Source organism: Gracilinanus agilis, chromosome 1 (genome assembly GCF_016433145.1).
Source record: "Gracilinanus agilis isolate LMUSP501 chromosome 1, AgileGrace, whole genome shotgun sequence".
Lineage (NCBI taxonomy): Eukaryota > Metazoa > Chordata > Mammalia > Didelphimorphia > Didelphidae > Gracilinanus > Gracilinanus agilis.
In genome coordinates this window covers 338577686-338594753 of record NC_058130.1, presented here as the reverse complement: position 1 = coordinate 338594753, position 17068 = coordinate 338577686, and the positions used below count along the sequence as shown (strand labels likewise).

At 36.1% G+C, this 17068-nt stretch overlaps 1 protein-coding gene across 1 annotated transcript in view; it reads right to left on the bottom strand.

The window, feature by feature from the left end:
- Positions 1-17068, bottom strand: part of HEXB (hexosaminidase subunit beta) — a 39724-nt gene that overhangs the window by 3526 nt on the left and 19130 nt on the right. The window contains exons 7-10 of the mRNA XM_044657693.1: positions 15424-15553; positions 13278-13449; positions 12248-12334; positions 1840-1912 (exon numbers count right to left, since the gene is read on the bottom strand). Of these exons, the coding sequence (XP_044513628.1) occupies positions 1840-1912; positions 12248-12334; positions 13278-13449; positions 15424-15553 (462 nt within the window). The remainder of the gene's footprint in view (positions 1-1839; positions 1913-12247; positions 12335-13277; positions 13450-15423; positions 15554-17068) is intronic.

Genomic DNA, 17068 nt, shown 5'->3' with positions numbered 1-17068 from the left:
AGGACTTGGCATAAAAGACTAATAATATCTGTGCTTGACACAGGCATAAAGGATTCACGGTTGAGTTCCATTCCCCACTTCTACCACTAACTTCCTGTGGGAACTGAAGACATCACAACCATAATAAAAAGCAGATTTGCTAAGAGCCAATGGCCTCTGGTGAAGCAGTAAAGAAAACTGATGGCATTAAACTTCCATCCTTAGTCCCTGCTAAAAGGCACAGGTTAAAAAAAAATCAAGTTTAAACAGGCAACTTTTAAAAGAAATATTTCCTTGCTAGGCTATATAAGTCAAGCAAAAATGCTCTAAATCTTCTCTATGAGGAAATTGAGTATTTCCCCCTTTGCTGTCTCTTCCTCCTTCCTAAGTCCCCCCACCAAAGCAGGAAGAAAAAAAAAAAGACATTAGATACTGCCTATTTCAACTTGTTGGTCAAACAACAAAGGCTTTATAATGCAAAGAGAGGGACAAGAAATGGAACCTGCTAATGCACATCACAGCCCAGATGCCTTAATCATCCGCCCCTACTGTCAACTTGGTGATGTCCCACAGATAAAATACAGATTCCTTATCTTGGTATTTGAGATCCTTTACACTCTGGTTCTTGCCTTTAAAGTCTTATTTCAGTCAAGCAACAAACAATGAAGAGTCCACTCTTACTAAAAGGGTACAGAGATTAGAGCAAAATAACATTTGACACGATTCTACCCTTCTCCCATGCATTCATTCTGGGATCTGGCTGAAGCAGGCCACCAAATGTTCCTGATCTCATCCTGCCCTTTCCTACCTCTAGGCATTTGCTCAGGCTGTCCCTCTCACCTGAAACACTCCTTCATCTTTACCTGACCTCTTTCAGGTCCCGTTTAGGAGTGCCCCCTTCAGGAAGTCTCCCCTGATTCACCCCCCAGTGAAAGTCGTGTCTCCTTTCTCATACAGAGTTCCTACAGTACTCTGTCTAGCCCCTTCCCCTTTGCCCTTATCGCTTGCTGCATAAATCATACTTAAATGAACACAGGCCTTATCCCTGGTGTTGGATTCTAAGAATCTATGCCCTTCACCTTTGTATTCCCAGGGCTTTGCTTATACTTAGGGATAAAGCCAGGATCTCTGTCTTCCTCATTCCACTGGTACAGGGAGGTCCTGGTACAGTTTCCACAGGGGGAAACTCCCTCTGCAGGGCACCTGGGCCTTTTCTTTGCAAATTAAATTAAATTAAATTAAATTTTAAACAGTTTAGCGACATGAATACTGTCATGACTTTCTTCAGTCCATCACAATGGACACACTGACTAGAGATAGGAGCAAGACTGTTATTTCTTTGGTGTAGGGAGCTCCTTTTGAGGGACGAATCTCTCTTTGTGGATTGGTACCTTCTCTGCACCTTAGAGAATCAATGACTTTTGGGGGCCCTGAGAAGGTTATGCGATAGCCTAGTGTCACAGAGCAGCATCAAGAGGTAAAATTCAGGGGGCAGCTGGGTAGCTCAGTGGATTGAGAGCCAGGCCTAGAGACAGGAGGTCCTAAGTTCAAATCTGGCCTCAGACACTTCCCAGCTGTGTGACCCTGGGCAAGTCACTTGACCCCCATTGTCTAGCCCTTACCTCTCTTCTGCCTTGGAGCCAATACACAGTATTGACTCCAAGACAGAAGGAAAGGGTTTAAAAAAAAAGAGGTAAAATTCAAACCCACATCCCTTTGAGGCCAGCTCTCAATCCACTATCACAGTTTCTTAACTACACATATTCAAATACACATATTATTAATAGAGAAGCAAAAAAGTTATTAATGGAAATGACTTTTGATGCAAATCAATACCCACTTTTAATATGTGGGTCTTACCTTTACTCCATTGTCAAAAACTTCTTGCCAGACCAGGTTTCTTTTGTTTGTAGATGAAACAATATCTATGAGTCTAATATAAAAAAAATTTAAATTAGAAAATTAATTTATACATATAAATAATTTTTTAAAAGAGTCACTTTAAATCATGCTGAGTAAGTTTAATAACATGCTAGAAACCCGTTCCTTTCCTATCTATTGATGACACATGCATGACTTTCGGGTCCATTTCTCACCCTGCTCTGAGGATCACATTTCCAGCTGCCTGGTGGAGAGCCCACCTTAATATGCCCTTGAACTCATCACATCCTCCATTACGCCCTTCACAGTTAGGGGCCCTGGCTTTGGTATTTGGCTTTGCTCTTTTACCTCACTACATGCATCTAATCAGTTGCCAAACGGTACAGATTTTTGCCTCTGTAATTGCTCTTAAATTAGATGGTTGCATTGAAATGTGCTCCTTTAAAGTCACTCATTATACAATAGGTCACAAGAGAAATGCTAAAAGATCTGTCACCTTCCTTTTGATTTCAAGATGATCTGGCTTAACTAGTTCTCACATCAAATTTCCTGTAAGCTCATTTTCCACTCTATAGCTTTTTTTCCCCTCTTCCGTGAAGTCCTCCAGCTTGTACCTTCCACAACATTTAACAACTGAGTTTGTACTCTAAAAAAGGTTTTTTGTTTCCTGGCTAAGGCAATTGTTATTTTTTTTTTTTTTTTTTTTTGCCTATGAGTCTTGGTTTCACTTTTGTACAAACTTTTATGTTTTTATGTTTTCTAGCTTAAAAAATTTATGTATATGTCTATATATATTTTATAATTTTATATATAGATAACTATTTTTAAGCTTGCTTAACATGAGGACAGAAATGCTAAAATTGCATTCTTTTGTTTATCTTCCGTTATAGTACTGATTTTGAAACTTGTGGCCAATCAATGATCTGCAGACACACAGACCACTGGGCCGAAGGGCCTTGTACTTTTGTAACCAATCACTTACTGTTTTGATATAGTCAAATTTCATTTTTTGGTGTGGGGTTGTGCTTCTTTTTTTGATATTCTGCCCTTGCCATTTCCACAGTTTTCAAACTCTCTTCTTAGAATAATGGTTCACATCTACTGTAAGGCTTGCTGAGCACTTTACACACATTATCTTGGGAGAAAGGAGATTGTGAGGTTTCTGAGCAGCAAAGGGGGTTAAATGACTTGCGCTAGGTCACACTGGAAGTATCTGAGGCCACATTTGAACCCAGGACTGTAGGAGGCCAATAAGAGAAACAGAGTCTTAAATAGATGAAAATCTGGGATTCCTCTTTTGACTCCTTTTCAGATCCACACCTTTTCTTAATAACATTATAAGTCCCATTGGAAAGCTTTAAACAAACCAGCAGTTACTGGGTTAACAATTTCTCTACAAGAAAATTAAGATCCCTGAACTCTAAGAATATTCCTAAGTCAGCCAAGGCTAGAGCTAGACAAAACTTTATCCAACCAGGTGCAGTCCTCCCGATAAAAAATACAACTCAATTAATTTATGATATCTATAGAATATATTTACGATTCTCAGAATTTGCTTGCTGATATCCAGGCGGCTAGAATTCGGCCTTGGACCCTGTTCTATCTTTACTTTGAAGCCTCCAAGGATTTTCTTTTGTATGATTTGTAACCTCTATCAGCTGTAAAGTTTTTCTTTGTGTTCTTTGTGTGAAAATAGTATATAATAAACTCCATGCTCCTGGAGCCAGAGCTGGAAGCCTGAGCTGAGGAAAACATCTTCCCTGTCCTTTACTTCCTTATCAACTAAACTGTCCTTATCAGATTATCTGAGATGAAGAAGAGATCTCGACATTTGGTGCCTGAACAGGTACCTTGGATCACTGGATTCAGGTAAATATTTGCCCTCCCCCTCAGACAACTCCCAAATTATGACAGTTTAGTTTTTCTGACAGTTTTGTTTCTGCCCAAAGAAGGGCAAGAAATCCAGAGTTTTCAGAACTCTCCCCTTAAGGGAAGGCACTAGAAGTAAAAGAATAGATTAACAGGATGGGACACAGTGAATCAAAGGAAAGAACTGTTATTTTTAAAAATGATGAAGGCTGATATTATGAGGAAAACTAATATTTTATTTAGGCCCATGTTGATAGAATAAAACTGGACCACCCGCCTGGCTATTTCAAAATCCCGCCTCCGCGATTACATTTTGTACCTTCCTTAATCCTCTCTATGTTTCCCCAGGAGTCTGCTCAGGTAGCCAAGAGGAAGTCAAAACCGACTTCTCAATATTTAAAGACGTGCTTTACCTTGAAGATGTCATTCAAAATAGGAAACCTGTTGGACCATGGGAAATGTAGTTTTCCAAGTGTCCACAGGAAGTTTGTCATTAAAGCTCAAATGAGTCCCAAATAGTTCTAAACAGAGCACCAGAAATTCTAAATAACACAGAACTCTTTTTATTGATATAACTAAGCACACCCTCAGGAAATGGGGAGCAAAAATTAGTAAAGAACAGCTCACTAAATTTCTTGATCTTATTCAAAATTGTAGTCCATGGATTCCCTTAGAATCCTGGCTAAAAGTTGGCAATGATTTGAAAAATTATTATACTGAGCACAGATCAGAACAAGTGCCTGTAAAAATTTCATTGGCTGCTGAAAAAACAACTTTGTTATGTGGTCAGAATGCAGAGAATGAAATCTTTAAGGTTTCAGTGTTAGAATCAGAGGAGGAGGAAAAGGTTCATAGTAAATCAAAACGGAGCTTTAAAATTAGAATGAAAAAGGCACTAGCAGGGGACCTTCCCCCACCTAAAAATCTCTCTTCAAAAGAGGAAAGAGAGATAAAAGCAGAGGAGCCTCTGCCGCTTGAAGCTCCAGCTCCACAGCCCCCTAATATAGGGTTTAAAGGAGCCCTAAAAATGCTCGGAAGGATGGAGATATATCATTCTGTTTCCCAGCTATTTTTAGAGCAGATGTGAACTGGTTGATGATGAAGAAGTAGCTCCTACATGGGAGCCTCTTCCCTACAAAGTGTTAAAAGAAATTAAGACAGCTTGTGCTTCATATGGTCCTGCTTCTCCATACACTTTATATTTGGTGGAAACTTTGGGGACAATTTGGATGACCCCCTTTGATTGGATTCAGACCTCGAGATATTCCCTTTCTGTAGAGGACTACCTCTTTTCGAAATCAGAATTTGATGAATTGGCAAAACGGAAGGCAGCCATTAATAAGAAACAGGGCATCAGAGTTACTAAAGCAATGTTACCTGGAATAGATGAATGGGAATTACATGCTGATCAGATTAATTTACCTAGAGAAGCTCTAATTCAATGTACAAAGTATGCCTTGGAGGCATGGATCCCAGTAACTAAGAAACTGTCCACAGGTTTGGCTGAGATTAGACAAGGCCCAGAGGAAATATATACAGAATTTATAAAAAGATTAAATCAAGAAGTAAAAAAATATACAAATGATGAATATTCAACTCAGATAACAGTCAGAAAGTTTGCCTACAACAATGCCAATAATGTGTGTCAGAGCATGCTTCAAAATGTTAAAGAATCTGGGACTATTAGTGACTATGTGAAAGCTTGTGAGGACTTTACTCCAGCATATATGCAGGGTATAGCCATCGCGGCAGCCCTGAAAGGAAAAACATATCCTAAAATGATTAAGGGCTCAAAAGCTGTAAAAAGCTCTTGTTCCAATGCCCCTAACTCTTTGTGTCCCAGATGTGAGAAAGGTTACCACTGGAAGAAAAGTTGTAATTCCAAATTCCATCAAAATGGTTACAGATTACCTGATAAGAGATTTCAGGGAAGATGGAAAGGAGGCCAACCACCGGCCCCACCAATGACTAAATTTAATCCAAGAATTCATCCTAGTTTAGCCAGTTCCTTGCTAGAATTAATCAATTCTCTGAATAATAAACTTTCGTTTTTCTCCAGATTTCTTTAGCAATGAAAGATGTGATTTATTGATCTTTGATAGGATGTCTTATATTTGTTAGAGTATGTGTGAAATGCCCGGGAAATGTCTTTGATCAGTCTGTGTGTCTATATGTTGTGTTTATATGTCTATGATCTGTTTGTAATGGTTTTGTCTGTGATCACAATGGAATTTTGGAGAAAATAAATCTCTCTCTTTCTCATTCATTCCGGAGGAATGGGAAAGACAGACAGAGGAGTTTAAAAAATTCAGAAAAATATATCTCTAATGGATTTCTAAGTGTTTTAAACTCTAAGATAATTTAATTGATTAAAAGAAATCATATTCTCTGCTCTCATTAAGGTGAGAATCAAAAAGATAATTTGTCTACATTTCTTCTTCCATTTCTTACTGGCCATAAGAAAGGGAACAAAGAAATCATAAGACAATAACGGGACAGATTTGATCCCACCACCAAATTATATCAACAGGTTAAATATTGAGATGTATATTTAATCAAATTTAACAAGGATTCTAAAGGCAATCTAAGAAAAGTTTTTATTCAGACAGAAAAAGCAATGATTCTGAACTGTGTACTGAGGTACAGAAGTGCAATTTAAAACTTTCTTAGCTAATCAGAATCATCAGTTCACCTAAATGCTTAACTGAGAGTGGTAAAAACTTTTTGGACTGTCATAAGTTTAATCTACCATTAATCACACTAATGTTAGTGAAAATCTTAACTTATAAATTATTAGAACAATACCATTGGCTTATATTTCATAATTAGACCCCTTTCAACAGAGAATGGTTCATGAGAAAATTTTAAGCCAAAATTGAATCATCCATGCTGCAAGTTCAGCAAGAAATAATTTTGGAAAGTCAGAAAACATAGTTCCTTTTTCTCAAAACTCACAGCCCTTTCTCTAATTCATTAGGATACATGTTTGCTAAGAATTTTAATAGATACTGATGGCATAGTATAAATTTATTAACTAATAGTTAGAAAATGGAATTTCAGTTAATTTTACATGTGCACAAAAATTTATATTGGAAAAGTTCTCTCTTAAAACTTTCAGAGTATAAAATACAGATTTAAATAATCAGATTTGCCAAAAATGCTTATCAAACTAAATTTGAGGATTGCAAATTATTTGAGGATACTAGTTCATGATTTAAAAGAAATATTTAATCAGGTATGTAGATTTGTCCTAAGGTACAGAGAGGCTAGACTACAGATTTTATTCTTCTTTAAGCAGGGGTCTGAAAGAATAACTAGTATATGTAGGAAACATTGTTAAGAAGTTTTAATCAGGGACAATTTGGACGTAGTGAAGTTTAAATTAATATTCATTTGGAAGTGATAAATCATCAATGTTTTAAAATAATCATGCAAATTTTATAAATGCAGTAACTAAAGAGTTAAAGAGCACAGCTACTTGAAAAGCAGCTGCAGCCTTGGACACATTTCAGAAGTAATGTAACCCCTTCTACACATAGAGACTGACTATAATTATTTTCAGAAACAGAGAAGAATAATAATTATTGAAGAGTGAGAAGCTAATGTTAATTTTGTAACTTACAGAAATCTGGCTCAACTTCAGTAATTATCTCTGTTTCAATTAATATCAGAATATGCAAAAAATTATTGTGATAACTTTAATCTAAGCTTTAAGGTATTGGATCCTAGCCAAATTATGTCACCTATGTTCACTATTTCACTAGTCCTTAAAGATGAATTGAATAGATTGGGATTAGAATTGAGATTATAATGTAATAATCAAAGCTATTAGGAAAAAGACAATTCAAATGTTATTAATCTGTTATTATAAAATGTTATTGAAAATTGACATGCATTATAACACAAGAAATTAATTTGTATTCTCATAATATTTGTGATTTGTAGTAATGCATTCAAATCCAGAATATAAAATTAAAAAAAAATGCATAACCCTCATAATAATTTGGTTTCATAGTTAATGTGTACTTGATTGTGATGGTATTAATATTATTATAGTGTCTTTTGCTTTGTAGTGATTTTGATGCAATTAAAACTAATTAACAAAGTTGTTAATAACATTATAATGAAGAATGCATTTAACTAAAAATATTGATCATCTCAGTAATCCTAAGGGACCTGAAATAAGACTATTATTTGCAAATGTAAGAATATTCCAAGGTATCTGGTTGCAAATTTTGAAGTTTTAAAATCAATAACCTTTGAAAAGTAATTTTATATCAAGGTCAAAACATGTAAATCTTATAAGTACAATAATTTAAATAGTCAAAGGAAAAAAAACTGCTACAGAGAAAAGGAATTTTCCTTACTTCTAAAAATTTAGAACTTCTAACAAACTTATTAACCCCTTCCTTACATTTAGAACCTAAAGGGGTAATTAGCAGCCTCATTGAATTATGATGTGATATAGACAATAATGTTGCAAGCAAAGCTGTTACAAATATTGGGTTTTAATAAAATTGTTATTGAATGTTATCAAAACATGTACCTTATTTTGTGAAAACTGAAAACATATGTTCAAATGTAAACTATGTGTAAAGGTATTTGTTAAAAATTGACCATGTCTCTTTGCAATAATATACGATTTGTATTATGAACAAAAAGTTTAAAGTAAACTGACTGTCATAATAAATTAAGGGAATAACCAGTCCCCGCCTTAACTCTCTCTAATCAAGATAACAGTAATGAAGACTTAATTCCAAGCAAAGTTGTTCACTCTTTTTCTATATTATTGGAAAGAATTACTAGATAATTTATTCATTGAGAAATTGTTGAAAAACAAAATTATTTATCATATTTTGTAACATTAGAGTTTTTCATTGTGTATGTAAATTTTGGAAACCTTTCAAATGCTTTTGGTAATAATTACTTTTTAAGGTAAAAGTCATTGGATTTGCAACTGATATTACTCACTTATGGTTCATTGAATTGGATTCACCATTCAAAAAAAAAATATCACTGACAAATAATCCCTGACTCTTAGCTCGAGTCAAACAATGTTATAGTCCCTTCCCTCCTTTTGCCATATTCGAAGCAAAGTGATATAAAAATTGAAGCCCCAGAAATTTGAATATGTAAAGCAAGCCAATATGTTCCACTGTTTACCTAAGAAACTGTACTCATCCCAAGTGTTGTTTCAATGAAAGTTAGTTTGAACTTCTTATAAATTAATTTATTTGTATAATTTCTGACCATCAATTGGAATAACTAATTACAAATACAAAGAAACAAACTATACCCCAGAATTATAATATGGGGGTTGAGGTTTTATTTTATTCACATAGGAAATGGATCTGATTTTTGGGTAAAAGACATTTCACTAAATCTAAACTATATATATATATATAATTCTGATTTTTAAAACATTTTTTTACTTAAAAAACATTGTATTTTTTCCCTGAATTTTAATTCTTATTGCTTTTCCTTTTAATTTTTTTATATATAGAATAATTGACTTTTTTCACTTTTCTCATTTTTTGTACTTAAGGGTACATATAATCAATGTTAATCCTTTTTGATTTTACAGTAATATAAGTTTAATATTAATGCATACCCACAAAGCCTTAGTCTATGGAAACCTGCCATGAATTGGTAAATATTATGGGACTATAATTAATAATCCTGTCTGATTCCAGGAGAAGAGAATAAAAGAGTCACAAGGTCAAGGAGACCACCCAGCCCAATGGGATTGGTGAGAAACTGCACAGGGCCTAGTACCACAAGGTCAAAAAAGAATGTACCAATCCAGGAAGGATTGACAGAACTTTCTCATGCCAATACTGAAGACTTAAACTTAGACTGGGGTTTGGAGTTGCAGCTTTCTGACATATATCAGAGGCTGGACTTCCTTGAATTTCATCCTGGTTAAGTACCAAAGGTTGGCCATCATCCTGGCTCAAGTGCAGGCAAATCTGACCAGGGAAAGGCTCTTCCCTTTCTCACAAAAAATTTGGTCCTTTTCTTTCTCTTATAAGTGTGGTAACTTTCTATAGTCCTGGCTTCTAAATGGGTAATTGCACTATTGCTTAAATAACTTTACTTGGGCCTTGATTCAAGGACCTGCTCTAAGTTCAATTTTCCCTACATTTTTGCACATGAGACTTTGAAATTTTACATTTCATTCATAAATTATTCTTTTTTTCTCTCTTCTCTCTTTTATTTGGATTTTTTTAATTTTTAAAATTTCTTTTACTAACTGATTCACACAACCCCAAAACTCTGTTAGCCTTAACCCTCTTCTGAGGAGAATGTATGTTTTATAATCTATAATGTAAAGTTTAAATTCTTTTGAAAGTAATTTCAGGGATAAGAAATTTGCCACCTCCCCAGAATGCAGATAACAAACTTGTTTGGAGAAGACACCATGAAGATGCCTGCAGAGACCTACACTGCATCAAGATCCAAAAATGAACTTTGGGGTGCAGTTGCTTGAACTATGGGGAATCGAATGCATTTGTTTTGAATGTATACTCTTGTGCCAAAGGGGACTGCCCCCTAATTGGCTTTTTGTCAATGCGCCTAGCAATCTTTGGATCATTGTTTTTGTCCTCTTTTCTTTTCATCCCCACATTTGTGTAACTTTAAAGTTTCCCTTGTCCCTCATAAAAGAAATTCACACAGCCCAACAGGTGGATGCCCTTTTCAATTTAAAAGAAAATGGGGAATATGCAGGAGGCCAATAAGAGAAAAAGAGTCTTAAATAGATTAAAATCTGAGATTCCTCTTTTGACTCCTTTTCAGATCCACACCTTTTCTTAATAACATTATAAATCCCATTGGAAAGCTTTAAACAAACCAGCAGTTACTGGGTTAACAATTTCTCTACAAGAAAATTAAGATCCCTAAACTCTAAGAATATTCCTAAGTCAGCCAAGGTCAGAGCTAGACAAAACTTTATCCAACCAGGTGCAGTCCCCCCGATAAAAAATATGACTCAATTAATTTATGATATCTATAGAATATATTTATGATTCTCAGAATTTACTTGCTGATATCCAGGCAGCTAGAATTCGGCCTTGGACCCTGTTCTATCTTTACTTTGAAGCCTCCAAGGATTTTCTTTTGTATGATTTGTAACCTCTATCAGCTGTAAAGTTTTTCTTTGTGTTCTTTGTGTGAAAATATTATACAATAAACTCCATGCTCCTGGAGCCAGAGCTGGAAGCCTGAGCTGAGGAAAACATCTTCCCTGACCTTTACTTCCTTATCAACTAAACTGTCCTTATCAGATTATCTGAGATGATGAAGAGATCTCAACACAGGACCTTTTGTCTCCAGGCCTGGCTCTCTATCCACTGGGCCACCTAAGCTGCCCTTCAACATTCATTTAAAAAATTTGAGTTCCAAATTCTTTCCCTTCCTTAAGAAGGCACACAATTTGATATAGATTATACAAGTGCAGTCATGCCTTGTAGCAGTATTTTAATAGGAATATGATTCAGTATGATGATAAACTGTGAATGACGCAGTTATTCAATGGTCCAAGACAAACACAAAGGGACTCATTATAAGAAATGCAATCTACCTCCAGAAAGAACCAATGGAGTTTGGATGAGATCAAAACATCATTTTTCATTTTACTTATTTTCTTCATGGTTTTTTAAAAGTATCTCCTTCTACAACATGGAGAATATAGGAAAATGTTTTGTGTGAAAACACTTGTATAACCAGGATCAAATTGTTCACTATCTCAACGAGGGGGAGAATTTGGAATTGAAAATATTAAAAAATAAATAATAAAACATTATTAAAGGAAAAAAATAAATAAAATGAGAGGATTGTGGAAAAATAAAAAAGGATATGATTTAGGCACTCCATGAAGCCTACACATACTACCAAAAGTTGAATGAATATCTGTAGATAATCTAGGAATTATGTGATTCTTAGCAGCTTCTGTCTTCCCCTCATGCCTCCCTATCACTCAGTGTAGTAGCAAAAAAAGGGAGGGACTGTGCTGAACTGGGGACTCAAGTTTTAACTAAACTTGAAAAATTCTTCATATAGTAGGCAGTTTGGGGTAACAGGTCTTTCTGAACTTAGGTAGGCTGCTTTGAAGGGGTAAGTAAAGTCACAGGAGTGAATGAGATCTTGGAGAGAAATCTTTTCAACTTTTTTCTCAAACCCCCAACTTCTGTATTGGCTCCTAGGTGGAAGAGTGGTAAGGGTGGGCAATGGGGGTCAAGTGACTTGCCCAGGGTCACACAGCCAGGAAGTGTCTGAGGCCGGATCTGAACCTAGGACCTCCCGTCTCTAGGCCCGACTCCCAATCCACTGAGCTACCCAGCTGCCCCCTAAATCTTTTCAACTTTGAAATTCACCAACCTCAGATTTTCTCATCATCCAGTAATATAAAACATGGAGTAAGACACACAATTGGTACTCCTGAAGTAGGTACCAACTAAGATTTTTACAAAATGTACTGTTAAAATTGAGAGAGAAAGAAAATTGAGAGATAACTTACTTCTGAATATAATAAGATTCAAGTTTCTCATATGATTGACCAAAGCCTTGTTGCTGCATGAATTCTGTCACATCTGGGTTTGAGTGCCTTAAAAAAAAAAAAAAAAAAAAAAAGGTTAATTTAATTTGGCTCACATATTTAAAGGAAAAAAAACTTTCCCCTGTATGGATATCATCATGAATTTTCTTTTTTAAAGTATCATTTTAAACATCGCAAGTAAATTCATAAATACTCATCATGACTGCCTCTTTTGACACCTGTAAAAGATGTAAAATTATAAAAAAAAAATTGTACAAAGGTAAAATTGCCCTAAAACTTTTCTTGGGTAGTTATTGCAGATTTTCAATGCAAAGAATGTTTTTAGTTCCTTGAAGATGACCTTTCCTATTCCTCCTCAAATCCAAAATGATTTCAAAGATCTTTAAAAGAACAAAAACAAAAAACCTCATAAAACTGTTGGTTGTTTCACTGATGCAACTCTATAATCTTCAGATTCAACAACAAAAATCTAATTAATAATAAGAAAATATACAGGCAAGAAAAGTTTGGAAGGAGACAGCGAAACAAATTCTATAATTAGTTTGATACATCCTCTTTAAAATAAACTTTTTAATTAATGAGTCTCAAAGATAATCCTTTTTTCACCTTGATTTTGAAAAACTTTTATGTTTTTTTCCTCTAGTTCATACTAAAAAAAGAAAGTGCTTATTCAAAAATTCAACATAAAAACAATTTACTGCCTCTGGTGATACTAGAACAAAGAAGAAATTACAGTCTCCTTAACTAAGGAGCTTAAAACCAATTTCTCAGCATCCTGATTCTGCTTTGCCACCTGCCCCATAGCCCACAAAATCAGAATGCATATTTTAGAAGAAGCTGTAACTTCTAGAATTGGGGTAGAGAGCTTCTTTAGGGGACTTAGGACAAACAGAGAGGAGATTACTCAAAAGTTATAATTTCATGACAGCCTCTCATAACTATGTGAAGGACAGCAGTTTGGAAAAGAAAGTTCACTTTAATGAAATCATACCAACAAGAGAAGTCTACTTCATCTCCTCCCAAATGGATGTAGCTATCTGGAAATACTTCGCTAATTTCTTTGAAAAATGTGGATAGGAAATCATAGGTTGTATTTAAAATTGGATTCACAGGTCCGAAAGAATCTGATTCATCATAACAAGGTGTCAAAAGGTCTTTCTGACCTGCAAAAAAAAAGAATTAAGACACTCTCTTAATGAAGTTTTCATCTAAAAGAAGTTCTATTCTCTCTATAAAAGTCTAGTGGCTTCAATTTCTGGAGAATTTTGTTCAGTTCTATGCCTCACAGTTTAAGAAAGCTATCAAGGAGCTGGAGTGCAACCAGAAAGGGCAAGACGTGAGGTGGATTTAAAAGTGTTGTTCAGGCATTTTTCAATTGTGTCTGATTTTTCATGACTCCATTTGGGATTTTCTTGGCCAAGATACTGGAGTAGTTTTCTATTTCCTTCTCCAACTCATTTTACAGAAGAGGAAACTGAGGCCAACAGTGTTAAATGACTTGCCCAGGGTCACAAAGCTAGTATCTAAGGGCAGATTTGAACTCAGGAAGATGAGTCTTCCTGACTCCTGGCCAGGCACTCTACCCACCATGTGCCACTGCCTTGGAGGCTTAAGTCCATGTCATATAAAGAGCATTTAAAAGTACTCGAGATGGGGGCAGCTGGGTAGCTCAGTGGATTGAGAGTCAGGCCTAGAGACAGGAGGTCCTAGGTTCAAATCTGGCCTCAGACACTTCCCAGCTGTGTGATCCTGGGCAAGTCACTTGATCCCCATTACACACCCTTACCACTCTTCCACCTAGGAGCCAATACACAGAAGTTATGGGTTTAAAAAAAAAAAAGACACAAAAATAAGTACTAGAGATGGGGGACAGTTAGGTGGCTCAGTGGATAGAGAGCCAGGCCTGGAGAGGGAGGCCCTGGGTTCAGTCTGTTCTCAGACATTTCCTAGCTGTGGGACCCTGGACAAGTCACTTAACCCCGTTGTCTAGCCCTTATTGCTCTTCTTCCTTGGAACCAATACACAGTAGTGACTCTAAGATGGATGGTAAGGGTTTAAACATTTTTAAAAAATAAAATAAAGGTACTAGAGGTAAAAGGAGAGCAGAGGAGAAACAGAAGCACTGTCAAGTTCAAAGAGGGATCAGACTTGCTCTACTTTGTGTCTTTGTGTCTTCAGCTCTGCTTGGTCCCCACTCCACAGAACAAGATGCCTCTCTTGGGAGAAGCTGATCACCAGAAACCTCTTTATATGCTGTTTGACTCAACTCTGGATATACTCTATATCCTACCACCTCTCCCACAGTCTCCTCTCCCATCTGACTGGAAGGCCTCCAGTCAACACCACCCAAAGCCTTCCTTTATAGAGGGCAGACCCCAGATTTCATAGCTCATCACACCATGCATGTGCAGCCTCTGCAATCCACAGAATGAGAGGCCCCTGCACCAGTTACCTCCTGGTGCTCCTCCTAGCTCCCCTGACCCTTTTCTAGTTTCCTCTTATGTGTTGTATCTTCCCATTAGATCGTAGATTCCTCGAGGCCTGTTTTTTCCTTTTTCTCATTTGATTCCCAGCACAGTGCCTGGCACAGAACAGGCACTTACCTGATGTTTATCAAATTAAATGGAAGAACCAGGAATAGTTAGGAGGAAGTAAGCTGGCTTGATGTCAAGACAAACTTCCTATCAATTAAAGCTGTCCAGAATTGGAAGGGGTTGCCTCAGGAAGTAGCGGGTTCATCCTGACTGGAGGACTTCCAAGCATAGGTTAGATGGGCATTTTTTGGACCTGTTTTAGTGGAGGTTGTTTTTTGGGGGGAGAGGCTGGATTTTAAAATTCTGTGAGTCTATGGAATGGCTAAGAAATTGTTGGCCACTAAAGAAGTCAAGAGAAGGAAAGTTTGATCACAGCAGGTACCCTAAGTGATGCTTTGAGAATCTGATATACCAGAATGATAAAGGTGATTCCAACAAAAAGTTGGACAAATACAGTTTTTTAGGATCCATATCTTATCAGAAAAGAGTGTTGCCTCTGAACCAAGCAGGGAAAACAAAATGATTATAAAATTAGAGAGCTATAACTTGAAAAAAAGTTCAAATTGTAATTTCTCTGATACCATTAAAACACAAACTTCTTACCTTTTCCCCAAGACTTCGTATGGCCTGGAGAATCAAACTCTGGGATAACTCTGATTCCTCGTAATCGAGCATATTCAAGCACAAGTCTGATATCATTATTGGTATAAACATGGGCATAAGAATAGGCTCCCTGTAAAAAGTTATATTTATTAAAGTTAAATCCACAACTCTGATTCTAATGCCCTAATATTTTTTAGTAATCCAATTTTTACTTGGAAAATGTGACAAACAAATTTGACTTTTTCTAGTAACTCAACAGGCTAACTGTCCTATAACAATACTTGGAATTCTTTATTTTAAAGTAATTACAAAAACTGAGAGAAATGAAAGTGTGCTATAAAAATTTAATCTAAATCATGCCATTGCCTTTTCACTAAATTTTAGTCAAGCACACTATTATTAAAATATCTTTCCATCCATAACCATTGTCTTTTGTTCTGTTATATTTTTCAGTTCATCCCTACTATATAGCAAGCAAAGTAAAAGAAAGATTTTAATGTCATTGGTCAGAAATAACTGGCTTTTAAAACCCAATTCTTGGGGACAGTAGATTTGAGAGCCAAGCTCAGAGATCTGACCTCAGATACTTCCTTAGGGCAAGTCACTTGACTCCCTAGCATAGCCCTTACCACTCTTCTGCCTTGGAACCAATACACAGTACTGATTCTAAGAAAGAAGGTAAGGTTTTAAAAAAAATACAAAAACCTGATTTTTTAAAGATAATCCTTACCATACTTCTACAAGTTAATTCCCAATTAGAGTTCAACTTAGAACTCTCCCAAAGAATTAACTTATGCTCTGAGAAAAAAAATAAAACCAGTCAAAATTCACCTTCTCACTAAACTCCCCCAATGAAGAATGGGAACTTGTCTTGTCCTCTGGTACAGCCTCTCTCTGTGCTGGAGTTGCACCATCCTGGGCTCTCCTAGCTAGACCCAATCCTCAGTGTTTGGAGTCCTCTCCATCTGCCTCTTTAGACTAACCCAGGAGAGAAATATGACTTGATTTTTGCTTGGGTTTTCCCAATCAGGAGCTGAACCAGTATGTTTTCTCTGTTTTGAGGAGATTTAGCAGGGAACTCACTACATTTCTTTCTGATACGCTGCCATTTTGGTTCCTCTTGAGGGGGAAGTAGACTATATCTTAGGGTGACATCTTAGGTCCCAGTAATTCCTTACTTAAGAAAGACAGCTGCATCCTAAGATGCTGCATTTCAAAGCATGATCACTTGCTATTTCTTAAAGCAACTGTGATTATTACATGGTCAAGGATTACCTATGAAGGGTAAATTGTTATATTTAAGAGTATATGATTTCTATACATTTCCAACACACTAGAGCAGCAAGAAGTAGAAAGAGAAACACCATTCAAAATCACCCTAGACAATATAAAATACCTAGGAATATACCTACCAAAACAAACACAGCAATTATATGAAAACAACTACAAAACACTTTCCAAACAAATAAAACTGGATCTAAACAATTGGAAAGCCATTGATTGCTCATGGGTAGGACGAGCTAACATAATAAAAATGACAATTCTACCCAAATTAATTTACCTATTTAGTGCCATACCTATCAAGCTACCAAAAAACTTCTTTACTGAATTAGAAAAAACTATAACAAATTTCATTTGGAATAAC